This window comes from Balaenoptera musculus, chromosome 2 (genome assembly GCF_009873245.2).
Source record: "Balaenoptera musculus isolate JJ_BM4_2016_0621 chromosome 2, mBalMus1.pri.v3, whole genome shotgun sequence".
Taxonomy (NCBI): domain Eukaryota; kingdom Metazoa; phylum Chordata; class Mammalia; order Artiodactyla; family Balaenopteridae; genus Balaenoptera; species Balaenoptera musculus.
In genome coordinates this window covers 88409425-88429452 of record NC_045786.1, presented here as the reverse complement: position 1 = coordinate 88429452, position 20028 = coordinate 88409425, and the positions used below count along the sequence as shown (strand labels likewise).

General features: G+C 33.7%; 1 protein-coding gene across 4 annotated transcripts in view; it reads left to right on the top strand.

Moving 5' to 3' along the window:
* The window catches only part of GOLM2 (golgi membrane protein 2), a 105859-nt gene extending 86237 nt beyond the window's left edge, over positions 1–19622 (top strand). For 2 of the 4 annotated variants that reach the window (XM_036843811.1, XM_036843810.1), the window contains exons 9-10: positions 11044–11211; positions 17505–18969. In XM_036843811.1, coding sequence (XP_036699706.1) covers positions 11044–11211; positions 17505–17575 — 239 coding nt within the window. In that variant the 3' untranslated portion in view covers positions 17576–18969. Of the gene's footprint in view, positions 1–11043; positions 11212–17504 lie in introns of all 4 variants that reach the window. The other 2 variants (XM_036843813.1, XM_036843814.1) reach the window with 2 other exon arrangements.
* The last annotated feature ends 406 nt before the right edge of the window (positions 19623–20028 follow it).

The following is a 20028-nucleotide window of genomic DNA, read 5'->3' as shown; positions in this document are numbered from 1 at the left end:
GCTGCATGGTCATACCACATCACTATTAGTTCTGTAATGAATCTGTGCTATCCCAAATAGCATCATGATATAGAAACTCTGAAATGTGATTTAAAAATCTTATCCTAGACTGGGGAACTGGGACATCTCTAAAATGAATACATAATAAAATAAAACAATTTTATTTTAAATAAAATAAAATAAAATGAATAGATAATATAGGTGAACACAGAGAGGGTAGAAGAGAAAAAACACAAATACCCCGCCTCCCATACACACATCCACACTGAAAATTAATCAGCAAACCAAAACCCCCAAATATATGAAAAATGTTAATGCTAAGAGAGCCAACATATCAACAATTGAAACATGAAAATTATTTTTGTGTTTAAGGGTCCTCAAAGAGAGATGAAGAAATAACTTATTCAAAAAAAGAAGAGATTAAGAAACAGGCAGAAATAAAACAAAAACAGCTAGCTATAAAAACCAGTTATACATTTTAGAAATGAAAAGTATAATCATTGAAATAAAAAATCAGCTTATGAGATAGACCATGAACATAGTTGACTGACTGATTAGGAATCTTGTACATGAACATAGTTGACTGACTGATTAGGAATCTTGTACTGAGATATTCAACAAGAATGTAGCACAGAGTAGCAAAGACATAGATAGATATAGAGATAAGTATATATCATATGTATATGTGACAGAGATGTTAAGAGAGACAGAAGATATATGTGTGTCTAATAGGAGTTTTGAATAGAGTAAATGGTAGATAATCAATACTTGAAAAGAAATTTGAAAACTTTAAAGCGCTCAGAATTTTCTGAGGTTGAAGAAAGACATGAATTGTTAGATCAGATATGCCTGGGATAAATGAAGAAAGTCTTTGCTTTTAGGCATTGTAGGAAAACCTCAGAGTATCTAAAAATAACGGGAAAAATCTTAAATGATACCAGAAAATATAGATTATTTCCAGGGAATGACAATTATATTGACAGCAGATTTTTCATCAGCAAATTAAATGCCAGACAATAACAGAATAGTATATTCATTGTGATGAGTAGAAGATAACTACCAACATAGAATATTATACCAGCTAATGAGGACAGCAAGGACAAAATGAAGACGTACTCAGTGGGTAGAGGCGGAATAGGAGATAATATTGAAAGAAAGGAAGAAGAAAATTCAAAGAAAGGCATCTAAACAGTAAAATCAAAGAAATAAGATCAAATACTACAAAAGCCATGATAAATATAAACAGATTAAAGTTACCTGTTATAAGAGATGATAAAAGGATATGCAAATCAAATCCAGCTATATATAGTGTTTACCACTAAATCTTAAACACAAACACGTAGAAAACATGAAAATAAAAAGACTATAAAAGAGGCTTCTCACTTCTGGGTATATACCCAAAAGAATTGAAAACAGGGACTTGAACAGGTATTTGTACATTCATATTCATAACAGCATTATTCACAATAGCCAAAAGGTGGAAGCAACCCAAGTATTTCAACAAATGAATGGATAAACAAAATATGGCATATATGTACAATGGAATATTATTCAGCTTTAAAAAGGAATGAAATTCTGACACATGCTACAACATAGATGAACCTTCAAAACGTTATGATAGGGCTTCCCTGGTGGCGCAGTGGTTGAGAATCTGCCTGCCAATGCAGGGGACACAGGTTCGAGCCCTGGTCTGGGAAGATCCCACATGCCGCGGAGCAACTAGGCCCGTGAGCCACAACTACTGAGCCTGCGCGTCTGGAGCCTGTGCTCCGCAACAAGAGAGGCCACGATAGTGAGAGTCCCGCGCACCGCGATGAAGAGTGGCCCCCGCTTGCCGCAACTAGAGAAAGCCCTCGCACAGAAACGAAGACCCAACACAGCCAAAAATAAATAAATAAATTAATTAATTAATTAAAATATTTAAAAAAAAACGTTATGATAAGTGAAATAAGCCAGTCACAAAAGGCAAATACTGTTGTGATTCCACTTATATGAGGTACCTAGAGTAGTAAAATTTCATAGAAACAGAATGGTGGTTGCCAGGGGCTGGGTGGAGAAGGGGGTATTGTTTAATGCATACAAAGTTTCAGTTTGGGAAGATGAAAAAAGTTCTGAACATAGATGGTGGTGATGGTTATAGTAAACACTGTCAATGTATTTAATGACCACAACACTGTCAATGTATTTAATGCCACTGAACTATACACTTAAAAATGGTTAAGGGGCTTCCCTGATGGCGCAGTGGTTGAGAGTCTGCCTGCCAACGCAGGGGACACGGGTTCGAGCCCTGGTCTGGGAAGATCCCACATGCCGCGGAACGGCTGGGCCCGTGAGCCACAATTACTGAGCCTGCGCATCTGGAGCCTGTGCTCCGCAACAAGAGAGGCCGCGATAGTGAGAGGCCCGCGCGCCGCGATGAGGAGTGGCCCCCGCTTGCCACAACTAGAGAAAGCCCTCGCACAGAAACGAAGACCCAACACAGCCATAAATAAAATAAATAAATAAAAATTAAAAAAAAAATGGTTAAGATGGTAAATCTTATGTAATGTATATTTTGCTATAATGTAAGAAAAAAAGATATTCCTTGGAGAAATAATAATCAAAAGAAAGCTGATGTAAAGTATTAGCAAATAACAATAGATTTTAAGGAAAAAAGAAAAAGGATACTCCATAGTAACAAGAGGAACAATCTCCTAAAAAGAGGGAATCCTCATCTAAATACATAGCCGGGAAATAGGAAGACAAAAAGCTGATGCAATTTCAAGGAGTAATTGATGACTACATAATTAATGGGAAACGTTTTAATATACTTCTTTCAAAACTTATAAATCACCAAGACTATAGAAATTTTGAAGCAAAAACTATTGTTTATTCAAATATATATAAATGTATACAGATCCCATTGCTTAATGAAGAGAAAAACATTTTTCAAGTACTCATGGAATAATTACAGAGGTTGCCTAGATACTAGGTCATAGGGAGTCTTAATAAATGTCACACAATTTATATCATGAATATTATTTTAAAACTCCTGTATTATAAACTATAAAGAGTCAATCCTCAACTCTATTTTGGGGGGGATTTGTAATGGGCATTTCAAATTTTACAGAACTGAATGATACAATAATATAAGTACCACACATATCAAAATGTGAGGAATACATCTGAAATACTATTTACAGCTAAATTTATGGCCTCAAAAGCATTAAGGAAAAAAAACTAAAAATTAAATGAGTTGAATTCAACCCCAAAACAGTAGTAGTAATAGTAGTAGTGGTGGTAGTAAGTGTACTTCTACTGGTAGAATGATGGTGGTACTAAGTTCCCTGACCAAGGATCGAACCTGTGCCCCCTGCAGTGGAAGCGCAGAGTCTTAACCACTGGGCCACCAAGGAAGTCCCGCAAGGAAGTTTCATAACACTTTCAAGACTACTTAGCTAGTAAGTAGCTAAGTTGGGGTTAGAAACTAAGCAAATCTAGCTCAGAGAAAGAGGGAGCAAAAAAATCACAAAGGAAACCTAAAGAATGTAGAAGGGAGGAAAAAATAAAAGACAAGAGCAGTTATAAATGAAATGGAAAATGAAGACTAATTAGGAGCAAAAAGGAAAACCACAAAAAACTTAAGATAAACGTACCCCTACTAATATTAATGAAGAAAAATAGAAGAGATAAAATAAATAATATTCTAAAAACTTTGACAATGAATTTGAAAACTTAGATCAAATGAATAGTTTCCTGGAAAATTAATTACAAAAATTAGCTCAAGAAGGTTTGAAAATTTTAGTAAACCGGTAACTATTAAATAAGTTGAATAGGTAATCAAAAGTCTCACCACATCCCAAAAGAGATGCTGTTTTAAATAATAAGAAAGTTTAGCTAGATTACTAAATTCAGGATCACTGTATAAAGTTGATAATTAAATCAACAAAACCAAGAACTGCTTCTTTGAAAAGACTAGTGAAAATAGGACCCCTAGCACAGATCAAGACAGAAAGAGATGGCACAAATTAACAATATCAGGAATGAAAAAGAGAGCATCAATATAGAGCCTACAAATAACAATATTAGAAGATATTTAGTGAAGTAATATGAATTAGTGTTTGAAACACTAATTGAAAATGAAACATTTGAAAATTTAGAAGAAATGGACAATATCCTAGAAGAACCCCTGTATACAAAACTAGCTCAAGAAGGTCAGGAAAATCTGAATAGTCCCATGTCTATTTAAAATATTGAATCTGTAATTTAAAACTTTCCCTTAATGAAATTTTCATGCCCATATGGTTTCACTGGTGAATTCTTACAAACATTTAAGGAAGAAATGCAACCAATCTAACATGAACTCTTTCAGAGAGTTGAAAAGGTGGACACACTTCCCAACTCATTTTATGAAGCTAGCCATAAATTGGATAGCAAAACTAAGGATGCTATGAAAAAAGAAAATTATACGACAGTCCCTCTTATTGACATAGATATAAAAAATCTTAAAAAAATGTTAGTAAATCAAGTCCAAAGATAGATAAAAATTATATACATAATGCCCATGTTGGATTTATTCTCAGAATGCAAGGTTATTTAATATTTGAAAAGCAGTCTATGTAATTTACCACATTCACCAAATATGAGAAAAATCAAATAATCATCTCAATACATGCAAAGAAAGCATTCGAGGAAATTCAACATATATTCCTTAAAAACAACAAACTCTAAGCAAAGTAGGATTAGAAGGTAATTTTCTTAATCTGATAAAGAGTATCTGCCAAGATCCTATCACAAACATCATACTTAATGGTGAACTATCAAAAACTTTCCCCTGAAATCCAGAAGAAGACTAGGATAACCATTATTATCACTTTTATTTAACTTTTCACTGTAGGTCCTAGTCAATGAAATAAAGTACAAGAAAAGAAAATAAACAGTGTAGAGATTAGAAAGGAAGAAATAAAACTGATATTAAGATGATTTTTTATATAGAAAATTCAAAAGCAATTTACAAACTATTAAATAAATATATTTAGCAAAGTTATTAGATATAGGATTAATATAAAAATTAATTGTATTTATATATGTCAGCAGTAAACATATAAAATGAAATTTTTAAAAAGAAACTTTTTTTTAGCTTTTTGCAGGTGACTTTTTTTATTTGACGTATAGTTGATTTACAGTGTTGTGTTACTTTCAGGTATACAGCAAAGTGATTCAGCTATACATATATATGTCTTGCTAAGAATAGCCAAGACAATCTATAAGGAGAACAAAACTTATTGATGTCCACTACCAGATATCAAGACTTATTATAAAAACTGTTATTGATAAAGTAATTCAGACAGTGTGGTATTTGCACAAGAATGGACAAATGGACCAATGGAACAGAACAGAGAATACGGGAACTGACTACATATATATGATCACTTGATTTATGACAGAGTTGATACTGCAGTGCAATGGGGGGAAGGATAGTCTTTTCAATAAATAGTACTGGGTCAGTTGGATAGCCAAGTGGAAAAATAATAACCTTGGCCCCCCTATCTCACATAATACACAGAATTAAATTCAAGATAGATTGCAGATTTAAAATTTTAAGCTAATAAAACTTCTGGAGGAAAACAGGAGAATATATTCATGATGTGGAGTAGGCAAAGATTTCTAAAACCAGGTAAGCCCCCAAAAAAGCTAACCATAAATGAAAAAGATGATAAATTGGGCTTTATTAAAATTAAGAATTTTGTTAATCAAAAGATTGATCATAAGAGTGAGAAGATGTACATACCATGCAATTTGGCACCTAATATGTTACCTACAAACGTTTTTATATATAAGGAGGCATGTACAAGAATATTTATTATTACATTGAAAATTGAAAACAAATACTCATCAGTATGATAATATCAAGGTGTATGTACCAGACATACAGTGGAATCACATAGGAGTTAAAATAAATGAATAAAGCTACATTCATCAACATGGATAAATCTCAAAAGCATAATGTGGAGGGAATAAAGCAAGTTGCAGAACAGATATATTAAGATGCTTTGTTGGGAGTCCCCCAGGACCACCCTGAGGCTTGATGATTCAATAGAAGAGTTCACAGGACCCAGAGGAGTTATAATACTCACAGTTATAGTTTAGTACAGCAGAAGGACAGAGATTAAAATTGGTAAATGGAAAGGCTCATGGAGCGAGGTCCAGGGAAAAGCAGATGTAAGCTTCCAGGTGTCTCCTTCCAGTCTCCAGCAAAGAAGTGTGACAAAACACATGTGAAGTGTTGCCAACCAGGGAAGCTCATGTGATCCTTGGTGTCCAGGGTTTTTATTGGGGGTCATTCATGTAGTATCCTCATGTAGTCATGTAGTGCCCACGTGACTGAGGTCAACTATTCAGACTCTAGACCTGCCTGCCTCCACCTAGCAAAAACAAATATTCACCATGAATCACTTCATTAGGATAAATTTGTCCAATCAAACTGGTAAGCATGGCTCAAGGGCTCAGAAGTTATCTCCCACAATCAAGCCAAGGACCAGTCCTGAAGACAAGCCTTTCTTTGCAATGTACAATGACTTTATGAAGTAGATATAGGAAGCCTTTTAAAATCTCTGACTTTAAAGGTCTTTCATAATTATTCCCAATTCAAACTTCATCTTTCAAACTTCATCTTTCTGCTTTCTAATATAAATCCAGTCAAATTAATCTCTTTACTGTCTCCTGAATACTCCATCTTCGTTCTTATTTGAATGCTCCTTTCCTTCTCTCTGTCATGGTCCAATATATTTGCCTCTTTTTTGTGAGGCAAACATGATAACCACTACACTATAGAAACCTGATTGCCTCTTTTTTGAAACCTTCCTTTCTAGCTCTAACCCACACTGATTTCTCCCTTGTATAATTTTTTGCAAATATGATGCCTAATAATTAGATAATTTAGCAGTCTGTTATATTGATCAGCATCATGCATTTTATTTATATAGCCATATTCATTCACTGTCTACTGTGAAGTTTGATATCCCCAACTTGACTGGCAATTTTATGTAGTTGGCTCTGTTTTTTGTCTCTTGTTGTCTATTGTACTGTATGAATTACTATTGTGGTCATCCATTCTTGTTAGTGATTTTCTTATTATCTCTGTAGGTCACTGTAATTGTAGTATGGAAATTTTATGACTGAATTCAGGCTAGTCAGAACACCAAACACCTTTAAAAAAAAGAGAAGAAACTTTGTAAATTGTTTGTTGGAATATTATAATAGGTACAGGTCAACCATTTCTTTGATTAATATACCATGTCTTATAATATTAGTTAAATTAACTATATTTTGCAATAACTTTTTTAGACTAATTTTTTGGTCTTCTATATTTCATAATTCTCATAAAAAATGAAAATATTTTCTTGGAGGAAATAGTGTATCTTGAGAAACTCACTAGTAACTACCATATTAAAATGTTTATATATTTAAAACAGCAATTTCACATTGCATAAAGATGATTTAACTGCTCCAGGTATTTTGTCCATAATATTGCATATTAAAAAAAGAAAATATAGATTTCTATAAATCTCCCTTTTTTCTTTTTACATTGACATCAGTTATTTTATCATAAGAGAAACAGATAATAATGACACCAAAATGTTTTGTTTTGTATTACTATCATTAGGAGACAGGGTCTTTCTCACAAATAGCTTACCTATTCTTCTCTTGTTACTCTTTTTCCTTCTTAACTCTTGTACATCCATTTCTTTTCTCTAACTCTGTTTTATCAACTTTTCCATTTATTTATTGTACATAGCCAACTCTATTCTAGAATAGATTTAAGATGACTTTATGCTCTTTTTTTATTATCCCCATTTACTTCAGTCTCCTGTTGTAAACTGCCCCCCTGCCAAAAAAAAGCCTATGTGAGTATGATTTGTTCTTTAACTATTTTCCTGATTGACTATTTTTTTTATTGCAGTATAGCTGATTTACAATATTACATTATTTTCAGGTGTACAACATGGTTATTCAAAATTTTTATAGATTATGCTCCATTTAACATTATTATAAAATGTTGGCTCTATTCCCGCTGTTGGACAATATATCCTTATAGCTTATTTATTCTATATATAGTACTTTGTACTTCTTAATCCCCTACCCCTATCTTGCACTTCCCCCCTTTTCTCTCCCCACTGGTAACCACTAGTTTGTTTGTTTGGGTTTTTTTAATTAATTTATTTATTTTTGGCTGCGTTGGGTCTTCGTTGTTGCTAGTTTGTTCTTTGTATCTGCAAGTCTGTTTCTGTTTTGTTATATTCATTAGTTTGTTTTATTTTTTAGATTCCACGTATAAGTGATAACATACAGTATGTATCTTTCTCTGTCTGACTTATTTCACTAAGCATAATACCCTCTCTGTCCATCCATGTTGTTGCAAATGGCAAAATTTTCATTCTTTTTTATGGTTAAGTAGTATTCCATTGTATATATATACCACATCTTCTTTATCCATTCATCTATTGATGGACACTTAGATTGCTTCCATATCTTGGCTATTGTAAATAATACTGCTATGAACATTGGGGGGTACATGTATCTTTTTGAATTAGTATTTGCATTTTCTTCAGATATATACCCAAGACTGAAATTGCTGGATTATATGGTAGTTTTTTGTTTTTCTTTTAGGCCACACTGTGCCAAATGTGGGATCTTAGTTCCCCAACCAGGGATCAAACCTGTGCCCCCTGCATTGGGAGTGCAGAATCTTAACCACTGGACTGCCAGGGAAGTCCCTATTTTTAGGGGGGTTTTTTGTTTTGTTTTATTTTTTAAAGTTATTTTAGGCTGCCTTGGGTCTTTGTTGCTGCGCGCGGGCTTTCTTTAGTTGCGGTGAGCGAGGGGTACTCTTCGTTGCGGTGTGCAGGCTTCTCATTGCAGTGGCGTCTCTTGTTGCAGAGCATAGGCTCTAGGTGCACAGGCTTCAGTAGTTGTGGCACGTGGGCTCAGTAGTTGTGGCTCGTGGGCTCTAGAGCGCAGGCTCAGTAGTTGTGGTACACGGGCTTAGTTGCTCCACGGCATGTGGGATCTTCCCGGACCAGGGCTTGAACCCATGTCCCCTGCATTGGCAGGCAGATTCTTAACCACTGTGCCACCAGGGAAGCCCTATTTTTAGTTTTTAGGTTTTTTAATTTATTTATTTATTTTATTTTATTTATTTTTCGCTGTGTTGGGTCTTCGTTGGCTGCGCACAGGCTTTCTCTAGTTGTGGTGAGTGGGGGCTAGTCCTCATTGTGGTGCACAGGCTTCTCATTGTGGCTTCTCTTGTTACGGAGCACGGGCTCTAGGCGCGCAGGCTTCAGTAGTTGCAGCATGCTGGCTCAGTAGTTGTGGCTCGTGGGCTCTAGAGTGCAGGCTCAGTAGTTGTGGCACACGGGCTTAGTTGCTCCACGGCATGTGGGATCTTCCCGGACCAGGGCTCGAACCCGTGTCCCCTGCATTGGCATGTGGATTCTTAACCACTGTGCCATCAGGGAAGCCCTATTTTTAGTTTTTTAGGGAACTTCCATGCTGTTTTCCACAGTGGCTGCACCAATTTACATTCCCACCAACAGTGCACAACAATTCCCTTTTCTCCACACCCTTTCCAGCATTTATTATTTATAGACTTTTTGATGATAGCCATTCTGATCGGTGTGAGGTAATACCTCATTGTGGTTTTGATTTACATTTCTCTAATAATTAGCATTGTTGAGCATCTTTTCATGTGCCTGTTGGCCATCTGTATGTCTTCTTTGGAAAAATGTTTATTCAGCCCATTTTTTAATCAGGTTGTTTGTGTTTTTGATATTGAGTTGTATAAGCTGTGTATATATTTTGATATTTCCTGAATGACTCTTTACACAGCAATTAGAAATATATTGGCCTAATGATGTGGTGAGCCATCTGTAGAATTGACCAATACCTCCATAATTCTTTCTCTTTGTACTTAACTTTTCTTTCCAAGCAGAGGAAGTTTGTCTCATTGCAATGTGAATTTTAAAAATATAATTCCAAAAATTTTAAACCTATCATAGAAAGTGTTTATAATTTCTAAAAAAGTCTTAAATTCTTACATCATCAGTAAGTTAATGTTATTCATATTTTAGGGATTTACTAAAATTTACATAAAATTTACTTTTTTGCCACTTCAGTGTCAAAGTAGTTTAACTTGTGTTGTGAGTCACACCTTAGTTTGCCTAGCATTTTTATTTTCAATGTCCATTTGTTGAATATTGTTGAATAGCTTTCTACAGTAGGTGTTATGTCTGTTGCTCTTCTTGATTTCTAATTGCTATGAATGTGTATAATATAACAGCCTCATGTCGGTCAACTTTCTTAAGCTTCCTCTGTCATTGACTTTTAGAAATATGGTTCAGGAAATGAGAAAGAATAAATCAGAATTACTTGGGATGTTTTTCAAAACACATACCACTAGGGATTCTGATAGTTTACTCTCTTTGCCATCCCTCCTTGGTAATCCATGACTATAGTGAATCACTGTTAGTGAAGAAACTTAAAGTAGCCCTCCAGTATGTTAGTTTGTCTTATTTTCCAAAAGGAAACTAGCCTACACGGTACTCATTTATGCTGATAAGAAAAGTTATCAAAATTATTCGTGGAAAGTGATATTTCACAAAGCAGTAAATGGCTACAGATTTCAAATATGTATTGTATCTAGTAATAAAATTATTTATTCTTCTCCTAAAGTGTTAAATTAGACAAATACTTCTATCAGAGAAGTTGTTGGTTATTAGGAAAACAATTCTGAAAATTGTGCCCTTTTCTTTAAGAAAACATTCAAACCTTAAGCAGCAAGTACTGGAATTAACACAAAAGAGAAATTCTTAAATAAAATTATTTTCTGTCTTCATTCTTATTTCCTTTTATCTTGGATAACCTTTAGAAAGTGTATCTTTTTTTTATAACCAGTATCCTGAAAATTGCCAGGTTTCACGTGTCTACTTTCTGGTCTACCTCCAGTATAGGTCCCTTCTTTTCTTCTCTCTTCACTCTTGAATTAATCCTCTACCTACTTCACAGGCCGATTCTTTGATGAGAATGAATCCCCTGTTGATCCGCAGCATGGCTCTAAACTGGCGGATTATAATGGGGATGATGGTAACGTAGGTGAGTATGAGGCAGACAAGCAGGCTGAGCTGGCTTACAATGAGGAAGAAGATGGTGATGGTGGAGAGGAAGACGTCCAAGGTGAGCGTGGGCCTGGCCTCCATGCTGTGACCGTGAAACCCACCTCTAAGTTTTTTGGTTGAATTTGTGTAGAATTTTCCCCACTTAATAGCAGTACAGTCTTAATACAGAGAGGTTCTGTGCAGTTTTTCAATTTTATTTTGAAAACAATTTTATGATAGTGGTATTTGTAGACCTTTAAATAAATCATTTTAATTTTTTTCATTTTTATTTATTATGTGATATGTATTAGTGTTTATAGTTACAATTTGAAATTCAGACTCTTCAGAAATTTTAGAATTAAATTGTTTAAAATGGCTCTAGACTTTACCTAAGGCAAATACTCCCAGAAAAAAATCTTTTCCAATTTCTCATCTGAAAGCATTTCATCATTCTAAGTACAGATATTAACCAGACAGCCACAAAGGGAATGGTCTTGTCCACACTGAAGATAAGATTATTTCACTAATGATTCAGCATAGGAAGGCTGTTTTTGAAATTTGTTCTGAGAGGCTTAAAATTTATACTAAACAATCAGTTTGTGAAGATTTGTCTGTTTTGTGTTTAATACACAGATTCAACATATTTTCCTTGTTAACTGTGTTCCTTCTGAACTTTTAACTTAGTGAAAGTTCAGAATCTACTTGTGTGCATGCACCCCTACCCACGCATGCATATCAGAGTATGTTGCTTTATTGCAAGTTCTTAGGCCTGTTTTCTGCCTGCTTATATCATTTAGTAGCATTTATGGAGCTTTTTCTCTTTTCTATAAAAATTGATTATGAACTTAATGTGTGAAGTATTCAATTTTATAATACGTTGCATGAAATATTTTTCAATGTAACCTGTCTTGATTTCTTCCTTAACTCTTTTTAAAGTAATTAAATTTTATTTAGGTTCCTGACAAGAATTGTTTCTGTAAAACTCAGAAGAAAATATAGTTGTCCTAGAATACTACATAGTTAATAGAAAAAGGAAAACTAGAGACTCTGACTTCCACCTAGGCATTATTTTGTTAGCACATTCTAGTTTTGGAAGAATGGTTATTGGATTAGAAAGAGATTAATAAATGCTAGGAGTTATATATGGATATGTTAATGAGAAATTCTCAAACACTTTTTGGTATCAATGAAAAAATTGTACTCATCCGTTTTTCTACAATCTCATCCATTTTTCATAAATCTTACCATTTCTTTCTCATTGCTTTTGTAATTTGTTTGGATTATATTTATTTGCAATTATTTATAACTTAGTTTTAAGGCTTTTTCATGCATGCATATCGTATCACCAATTAGATTGTAAGCTCTTGGAGGGCAGGAATTTTCATTTATTTTGCCTTCTATTTTGTTTGTATCCTTTCCTGCCTTCATATTCAGCCCCCACCCCCGCAGTAGTCCTTAGCATACTTAGGGCCCTCGGTAAATACTGTTAACTGATCATTTTATGCCTTTCTCATTGAGTTTTTATTCTTGTGACTAGGTTAATAACCCATTAACTTCTGGTCTTATAATCTTGCTTGGTTTACACTTTAAACATTCTCTGTTTTTCTTTCATAGAAGCTTCTATCATCTCATTGGATAATTTGAGGTTTTTATTAGAACAATTAATTTCAGTAATATTGAAAATTATTTCTTATGTTTTGGCTATCTTAATGTTGATGACTTTTATCACAAAATTCTCATTTGATATTTTTATGATTTTTATCCATAATAGATACATTTATCTTCAGTGCCTTCTCTCTCTCTTTCCTATGCTCTTCTCCCTCTCCCACCCCTAGTTCTCATTGCCACTTTCTACTTTAGGTCCCCAGTACCCTCATGCAACCCCTCCTTTTCCTTTCACAAGAGAATAAATCCATTGATTCTAAGGAATATAAGGAAATGACCTAAGATGATATTCTCAATGATGTAGGTAGGGGATGGTTACATTTGGGGGTTTCCTCATTTGCAAGTGAATCTTACTTGAGCTGGAGGTTGCCATTTAACATTTTTTTATCCCATTTTGAGGTTCACTAGATGATAGCAGCAGAAGGATAGTGCAGCTACCAAGGGACTCCTTTATCATAGGGAACAGAAAGATGTAAGAACATCTGCTGCAGCAAATACAGAGAGAGAAGTTTGGGTGAACTGACTAAAAAGGAATACTGGAGACTTGAATTTTTTTTTTTTTTTTTTGGAGACTTGGATATTTAATACCAAATAATTTTAAACATGTTTTCAGAGATTCTTTAGGTATAGTATTAACTGTCTAAAAAGTGGGGAGGGAGAATTATGGTTCTTCCCTAGTTTATCAACAATATGTATTCCAAATGTTTATTATTAAGTTAGAGTATTTAAAAGCATTTCTTCATAGCTTCAGTGTAAAAATACTGGTTGGGTTCCTAGGTCAGTCTGCACTTGCAGCCAAAGCAGGCAGTAGAGTGGAAAAAACCATTAGCCTTAGAATTAGGAGACCAGCTGTGTATTGCTTTTCTAGTCACTTATACTCTCTGGGCCACCATTTCTTCATCTGTAATGTAAGGGTGTTGAACTAGATACATAGATGGTCCTTCTTAGTTCTAAAATTTTGTGGTCACATTCGTAGTGGATTCACTGTAACACAAGTATTAGGGACAAATGTGTTTCATATTTCAGCACGCCTAAAATAACATCTTCCCCCAAACCCTAGAAAGAAAAGTGGAAACTTTATGCTCCCATTGAAACTCTGCAGCCAGAGATTTCAAAAATTGAAGCATGCACTTCAGAAGCACTTTAATGTTTCTACCAGTAGGGGCTCTGCTCTGCTCTCCCTGGTATTAGAAGCAGTTGTGTTTTTTTGTTTTGTTTTTTCTCAAGCTGTTGGGTCCCTAGTATTAGGCATTCCAACTGCAGGACTGAGGTTCTAGCTTCAGCTAAAGACACTGACTTTGGTCTCCGAAATTCTGGATTATGAAATGGAGGCTTTGACAGTATCTCTGCCAATAGGGAGCTAAAGAATTCCAGCTTTATCTCTGATGCCTGTTTGTGCATATTGATCATTTGGGTCAGTACTGCCTGCAGAGTGTTTTCTGTAGAATTAAGTGAAGCCTGTTTTTCCTGTGTTTACAATCCTGGTTTATTTTGATTTTTAATTCCTGGTTTCCTGAAGCATCCTAAAAGAAATATTATTTTATTTACATTGGTGTAAACATTTTTTCCCTGACTTCTGCTAGTGATCCAATGAAAAGGTTAACTAAAAGATTAACTCTGGAAACACTACACATCTGATAGATATATCTTTTAATTCATTCTTTATTATAAAAAGGATATGGATGTTTACAAATTCCCTTTACTTTTATCTTTAATCCCATAGAAGTTCCAAGTTTGTTTACTAGAATATGAAATGCACATTACTAAGTACACCTATGGAAGGAAGTTTAGCATAGTGCCTAAGTGCCTGGATTCTGGAGCCAGACTGCCTAGATTTTAATCCTAGCTCCACCACTTACTAGCTCTGTGACTTTGTGAATTACCTATACCTCTATGCCTTGAAATCCTCATCTGTAAAATAGAGATAAATATAGTTACCTAACTCAATAATTGTTATGTGGATTATATGATTTAAATATTTATTCAGCACTTAGAAGAGGATCTTTCACACTGTAAGCACTGTGTTAAGTGTTGAATGAAATAATTTTTTAAAAAATAAAAGCAAGTATAGAGTTTTTTCCCTGGGTTGCCTGCTTTAGAGGACAGTTGCACTTTGGCCTGTGGATTAATTTGTACATTTTAATGGAGGCTCACTGCCTTATTTCCCCAAGGCATTCTTGCTTGGTAGAGCTTGCTTTATGGAGGTGGTCCTTTCTTGACTTAAGAGGGAATTTAGAAATTATTTGATAAATTATAAATATCTTTATATTTAATAGTCACTTTATGTTGATGAGTTATTTACAGATTTTGCTTCTTTGTAAAATGAAATAAAATATTAGTCCATATAATTATATTTAGTCACTGTTATTGTATATCAGATTTGGTTAGGTAATTTTGTCATAGATAAATGCAAAGAGGTTGTTGGTAGAAACTTGAATTCTGTTTAGAATAGCTACACTGAAAGTGGACTCTAGTTAATGTAAATGATAGCTCAATGTAAGAAAAAGGCAATCAGAAGTCCTATGAAATTATGAAAAAGCAATGTGAAGGCACCATATTAAAACTTTGCTAAAGAGCATAAATTAATAAAACCAACAAACTCCTCCTTATATTTATAGAGGACTTTGGAAGTAAAGACTGCCTTCCTATGCATTAATTTACTTTGAAGTTGGAAAAATAGTTGTTACCCTAGTCTACCGAGAAGGTAATTAGAAGTCTAAAGAGATTCAGGAACTAGATCATGTTTGTTAAGTGCCTGAGCCAGGACTAGGGTTCTGTTTTTCTGTTCCTAGACCTTTGCTGTTATCTTATTTTCTCTTTACAATTATTTATTTAAAAATCTCAAAAAGTAACATCATTTTTTCCTTTGAATAACTTTCCTGTTAAATTTCTAGAAATTCTCCTTTATATAGTAGCTTTTCCCACTGCTCCATGGTGATTGTCTTCATTTAATTACTAAAGTCCTAAAAGATGTGTTTATAACCATATGGTGAGGTCCCATAACATGGGTCCTAAGGAGAGCTTTCTGGAGAGGTGCCAGTGGTTATTTTCCTTTTTAAAACCAAGATAATTTTTTAAAGTATGAAGAGTTCTTTGATAAGAGAATGATTAGTATATTTTCGAAATACAAATGTGATTATGGATGTAATTTCAGCCTTTGCACCTAACAGATTTGGGGTTATCATTGCTATTGAATTACAGTGTTAAAAATATGAGATCAATTTGCTAGAATATGAAGAATGATTGCGTGCAATTCTAAAAGAGAATTTCTATAAATTTAACAGGAAAGTTATTGAAAGGTGAGAGAAAGTTGGTTTGTTTGGCATTTCTAATAACTAAATATAAAGAAGAAATAAGAACACGTCATTATGGAAAGTTAATACATAGTACATACACTACATGGTACATACAAATACACGTACAGAGTACATACAGCACATGGCATCTTTCTTGAACAAAATGTTACCATAGAATATACTAGAGAAGCTGAGAGTGGAAAACCTATCAAACCTAAAAGAATAGATTGGAGATAGCTATAGTATACATATGAATTTGGAATCCAACCCCTCTTTAAAATATATACCCAGACAGTTATGATAGTAATACTTCAATCTATCAAAAACTAACCTATTGGGTAATTGTAACTGTGAACCAGAAAGTAACAAAAGTTATTTTTAAGGCTGTGGAGGAGCCAAAAGATGTCATTAAAAACCATGTACTAAAAAGGGAGCCTCTTAAGCTCTAATTAAAATACTAATTTTAATACTCTGAGCAGTCTTATTTCAAAACTTGAAGTAGAAATAACTATAAAATTAGAAAGGAAGAGAAGAATTGTTGTTGGTAGTTAAGCTGAGAGTAGTGAAGTGACAGGTGATAGCCAAGAAGGACCCAGAAAAACCTGTCAATAGCCAAATAAGTCGAACTCTGAAGCACTATATGGAGTCGTTTAGCATAGCTACTCAAAGTGACTTTGAGGATGTTAGTGTCTAATAATATTGTGTGATAGTTTTTTTCTTTTCGATAAAGAAAAGGTTCTTTTTTAACATACTCCATTTAGGAAGTTGCTGGTAAGCTATTTGCAGAATAGCAAAGAAATTCACTAAAACGCTAAATTTGGGGATCATGAGTAACTTTTATTTTTCTTTTATTTTCTAATTTTTACTTGATGACTATGGATTAATTTTACTATTAGAAAAATGTTTGGTTTTTAAAGGCATGGAAATGTATAAAGAACGATTTCTACCAAAGCTTTAATTTAAAGGACTAACTTTCATCTATATAGAAATAATATATTTACATAAAAGGATCAATTCCTCAGTGCTTGTGGAATTCTAAAGCTTTGCTAACTATCTAGCCCTACTTGTTTCTTTCATCCTCTTTCTTTTCTTTTCCCTTCTTCCTTTCTTTCTTCTTTCCTTTCTCTCTCTCCCCCCCCCCACTTTTCTTCTTTTCTTCCTTCCCTTCTTTCTTTTTTCTCTATCATCAAAAGATTTGTTAAAATTAAGTGATTTTCCAAAACAGTTACAGACTTTTCACTCATTTGCCAAGGAACTAAGAAACAGAAGAGCATTTACAGAAGGTGTAAGATAACGAGTAGAGAACTACATTAAGGCTGAAGGAAAAAAAAAAGAGAGAGAGATTATTTGATTGGATTTCTGTAAATGATTTAAAAATAATATTCTTGATACCTGATTATTTTCCTTACAGATGATGAAGAACAAGAACTTCAAATGGATCCTGCAGACTATGGAAAGCAACGTTTCAATGATGCCCTTTAAGCCGTAAAGGAAAACTTCAGAAAACCTAAAGTGCTGTAAAATGGAATCATTTCTACTTTGTCGATTTTGACTTTTGTTGTAAAGATCAGTTGTATCAGTTGTAAAGATACATTGAGATAGATTTAAGGAAAATTTTAAATGAAAGAATGTACCCATGTACATATGTGAACTTTTCATATTGTATTATTAAAGCAGAGACTTTGGGGTTATGTTACAGTTGAGCCAAAAGCAAAGTAAGCAAAACTGTAATCTTTGCATTTAAAGCAAACTAATGTATATTTTACATTTTATTGAGCCTAATTCTTTCCACAAATAGACAAACAGGAAAAATGATTGTACAGTTTATATGTTGCACATAGCATAACCACAATGAGAACAATTATTCAACTGGAAAACGTTTTATACACTAATATATGCTTGTTAGCCCAACAGGTGTTCTGTTCTATCCACCCCTCATCTCATGCTGTTCAAGGAATCATACCTAGAATAGTTGCATGAAAGAGAGGGGAACCTGGAAGCCAAACACTGGGCAGCAATGTGCAAAATCACTTCCCTACTCTTTTTATTTCACATGAGTAATGATGTGTTTTGGCAGATAAGCTTTCAGCTGAGGCCTGATGGAAGCTGAGATAACCTGCAAAGGCATAACAATATTTATGAGTTATACCTTACTTAGTTCATGAAATTGTGAAATGCATGATTGATGATGTATTTTCAATTTTTATTTTTTCAGGTAATACCAGTACTGTTTAACCGTTACTGGCTAAAATTTTTATATTTTCAGAGTTAAAGTTGGTGAAGATATTAATGATTTAAATGCCAGATTCTGAAAGAGGCTAAATCAACCTTGAAATGAATTTGCAATCAGTATTTCAAAGCGTCTCTGGTAGTTTTAGTGATCTTATTTGACTAGACTTTTTCAGAAGTATTAAATAAGCAATTTTAACAGATTTTTATTAATGCACAGATAAGTAGAAGTACAGTGAGATCTACAGCCATTTTATTAAGATAGCTTAAAAGTTTGTAATAAAGATGAAGAACCTTTGTATTTACTTAATATGTTAGTTAAGAACCCATAAACCTCATATTTGCTAGACTTACAAAATTATTTTAAATGCATTTGTCTTTTTTGACACTCTTCAGTAGAACGTGTAAGCTAGCTAATCCTTGTTTTCTGATTGAAAGAACTTTTAAATCTTATACCCCTCCCCCCAAATAAAAGGTTTTGATCATGAGAAATTTAAGCTTGTTAACTCTGTGTTTCAGAAGGGCTACTGTTAATTGCACATGAACATGAGATGCTTTTTTTCCCCCCTGTACTCAGGTTCTAGTCAAAATTCAAACTTACAGAGATTTAAAAAAAAAAAAAGAAGGTTGTTCACTTATTGGAGGTGCAAAAATTCTTAGACTTCAGTTTAAAATTATTTAGCAACCCAGAAAAGATGTAGTGATTTACTAAAATTGTTTTTTCTGCCACATCAGAGTTAGTAATTCATGGTTTTGCTGTGAGTAGAGTCAGGCCTATAATGAATAGGTATGATAGTTCATAGAATTTTTTTAAGTGGAGTTAAAGGGAATTGATGTACACCTTTTGGAAGTTAGGGTGGGAAGATGAATCTAAAACAAATTCCTAGTAATACTTTATATTTAATACTGTAAAATCTTTACAAATAAAAACCATGAAATTTCCTGCCTTAGTTCCTTTGTCATAAAAACAATCACTTGGTTATATGGTAACTATTACTTACACAGCAAAATTTCTTCAATTAGCAGTCTAGACATTTTATAAACTGAGAAATCTTGGATCAATTGATAATATTTTTGACTGTATTAACATTTTAGTGCTATAAAATACTATGTGAATCTCTTAAAATTCTGACATTCTACAGTCTGTATTAGACATGCTGGTTTTATAACGTTTTACTTCTGCCTTAAGATTTACGTTTTTTAAATGTATTTTTGCCCTGAATTAAGTGTTAATTTGATGGAAACTCTGCTTTTAAAACCATCACTTACTGGGTTCTAATAAATTAAAAATTAAACTTGTTTTACTATTTTGCTGATTCTGATACATATACACACATCACACTCATGTGATGCAAATAGTTAGATTTTAACACTAAAATTTGAGTAAATTTAGAATTCATTTTAAGCTAAGCTAAACTAGAATGGCAGAAATTTTTACACTAGCACTGTTTACTGTAATGCTAGTTTATTCAACCAATTTTTAGTGCTTCCTATGTGCCCAGCGTTGTTCTAGGTAGTAAGAATACTGTAGTAAATAAGGTAGACGAGGTTTCTGTTCTCATGGAGCTTACATTCAAGTGGGAGCAGTCAGACAATATACAGGTAAATACATGAATCAGATAATTTTAAATAGTGATAAGTGCTATTATAAATAAAGTTCCAAGGTTCCAAGGTCTATAAAGTTCCAAATAATCAGGTTTTCACAT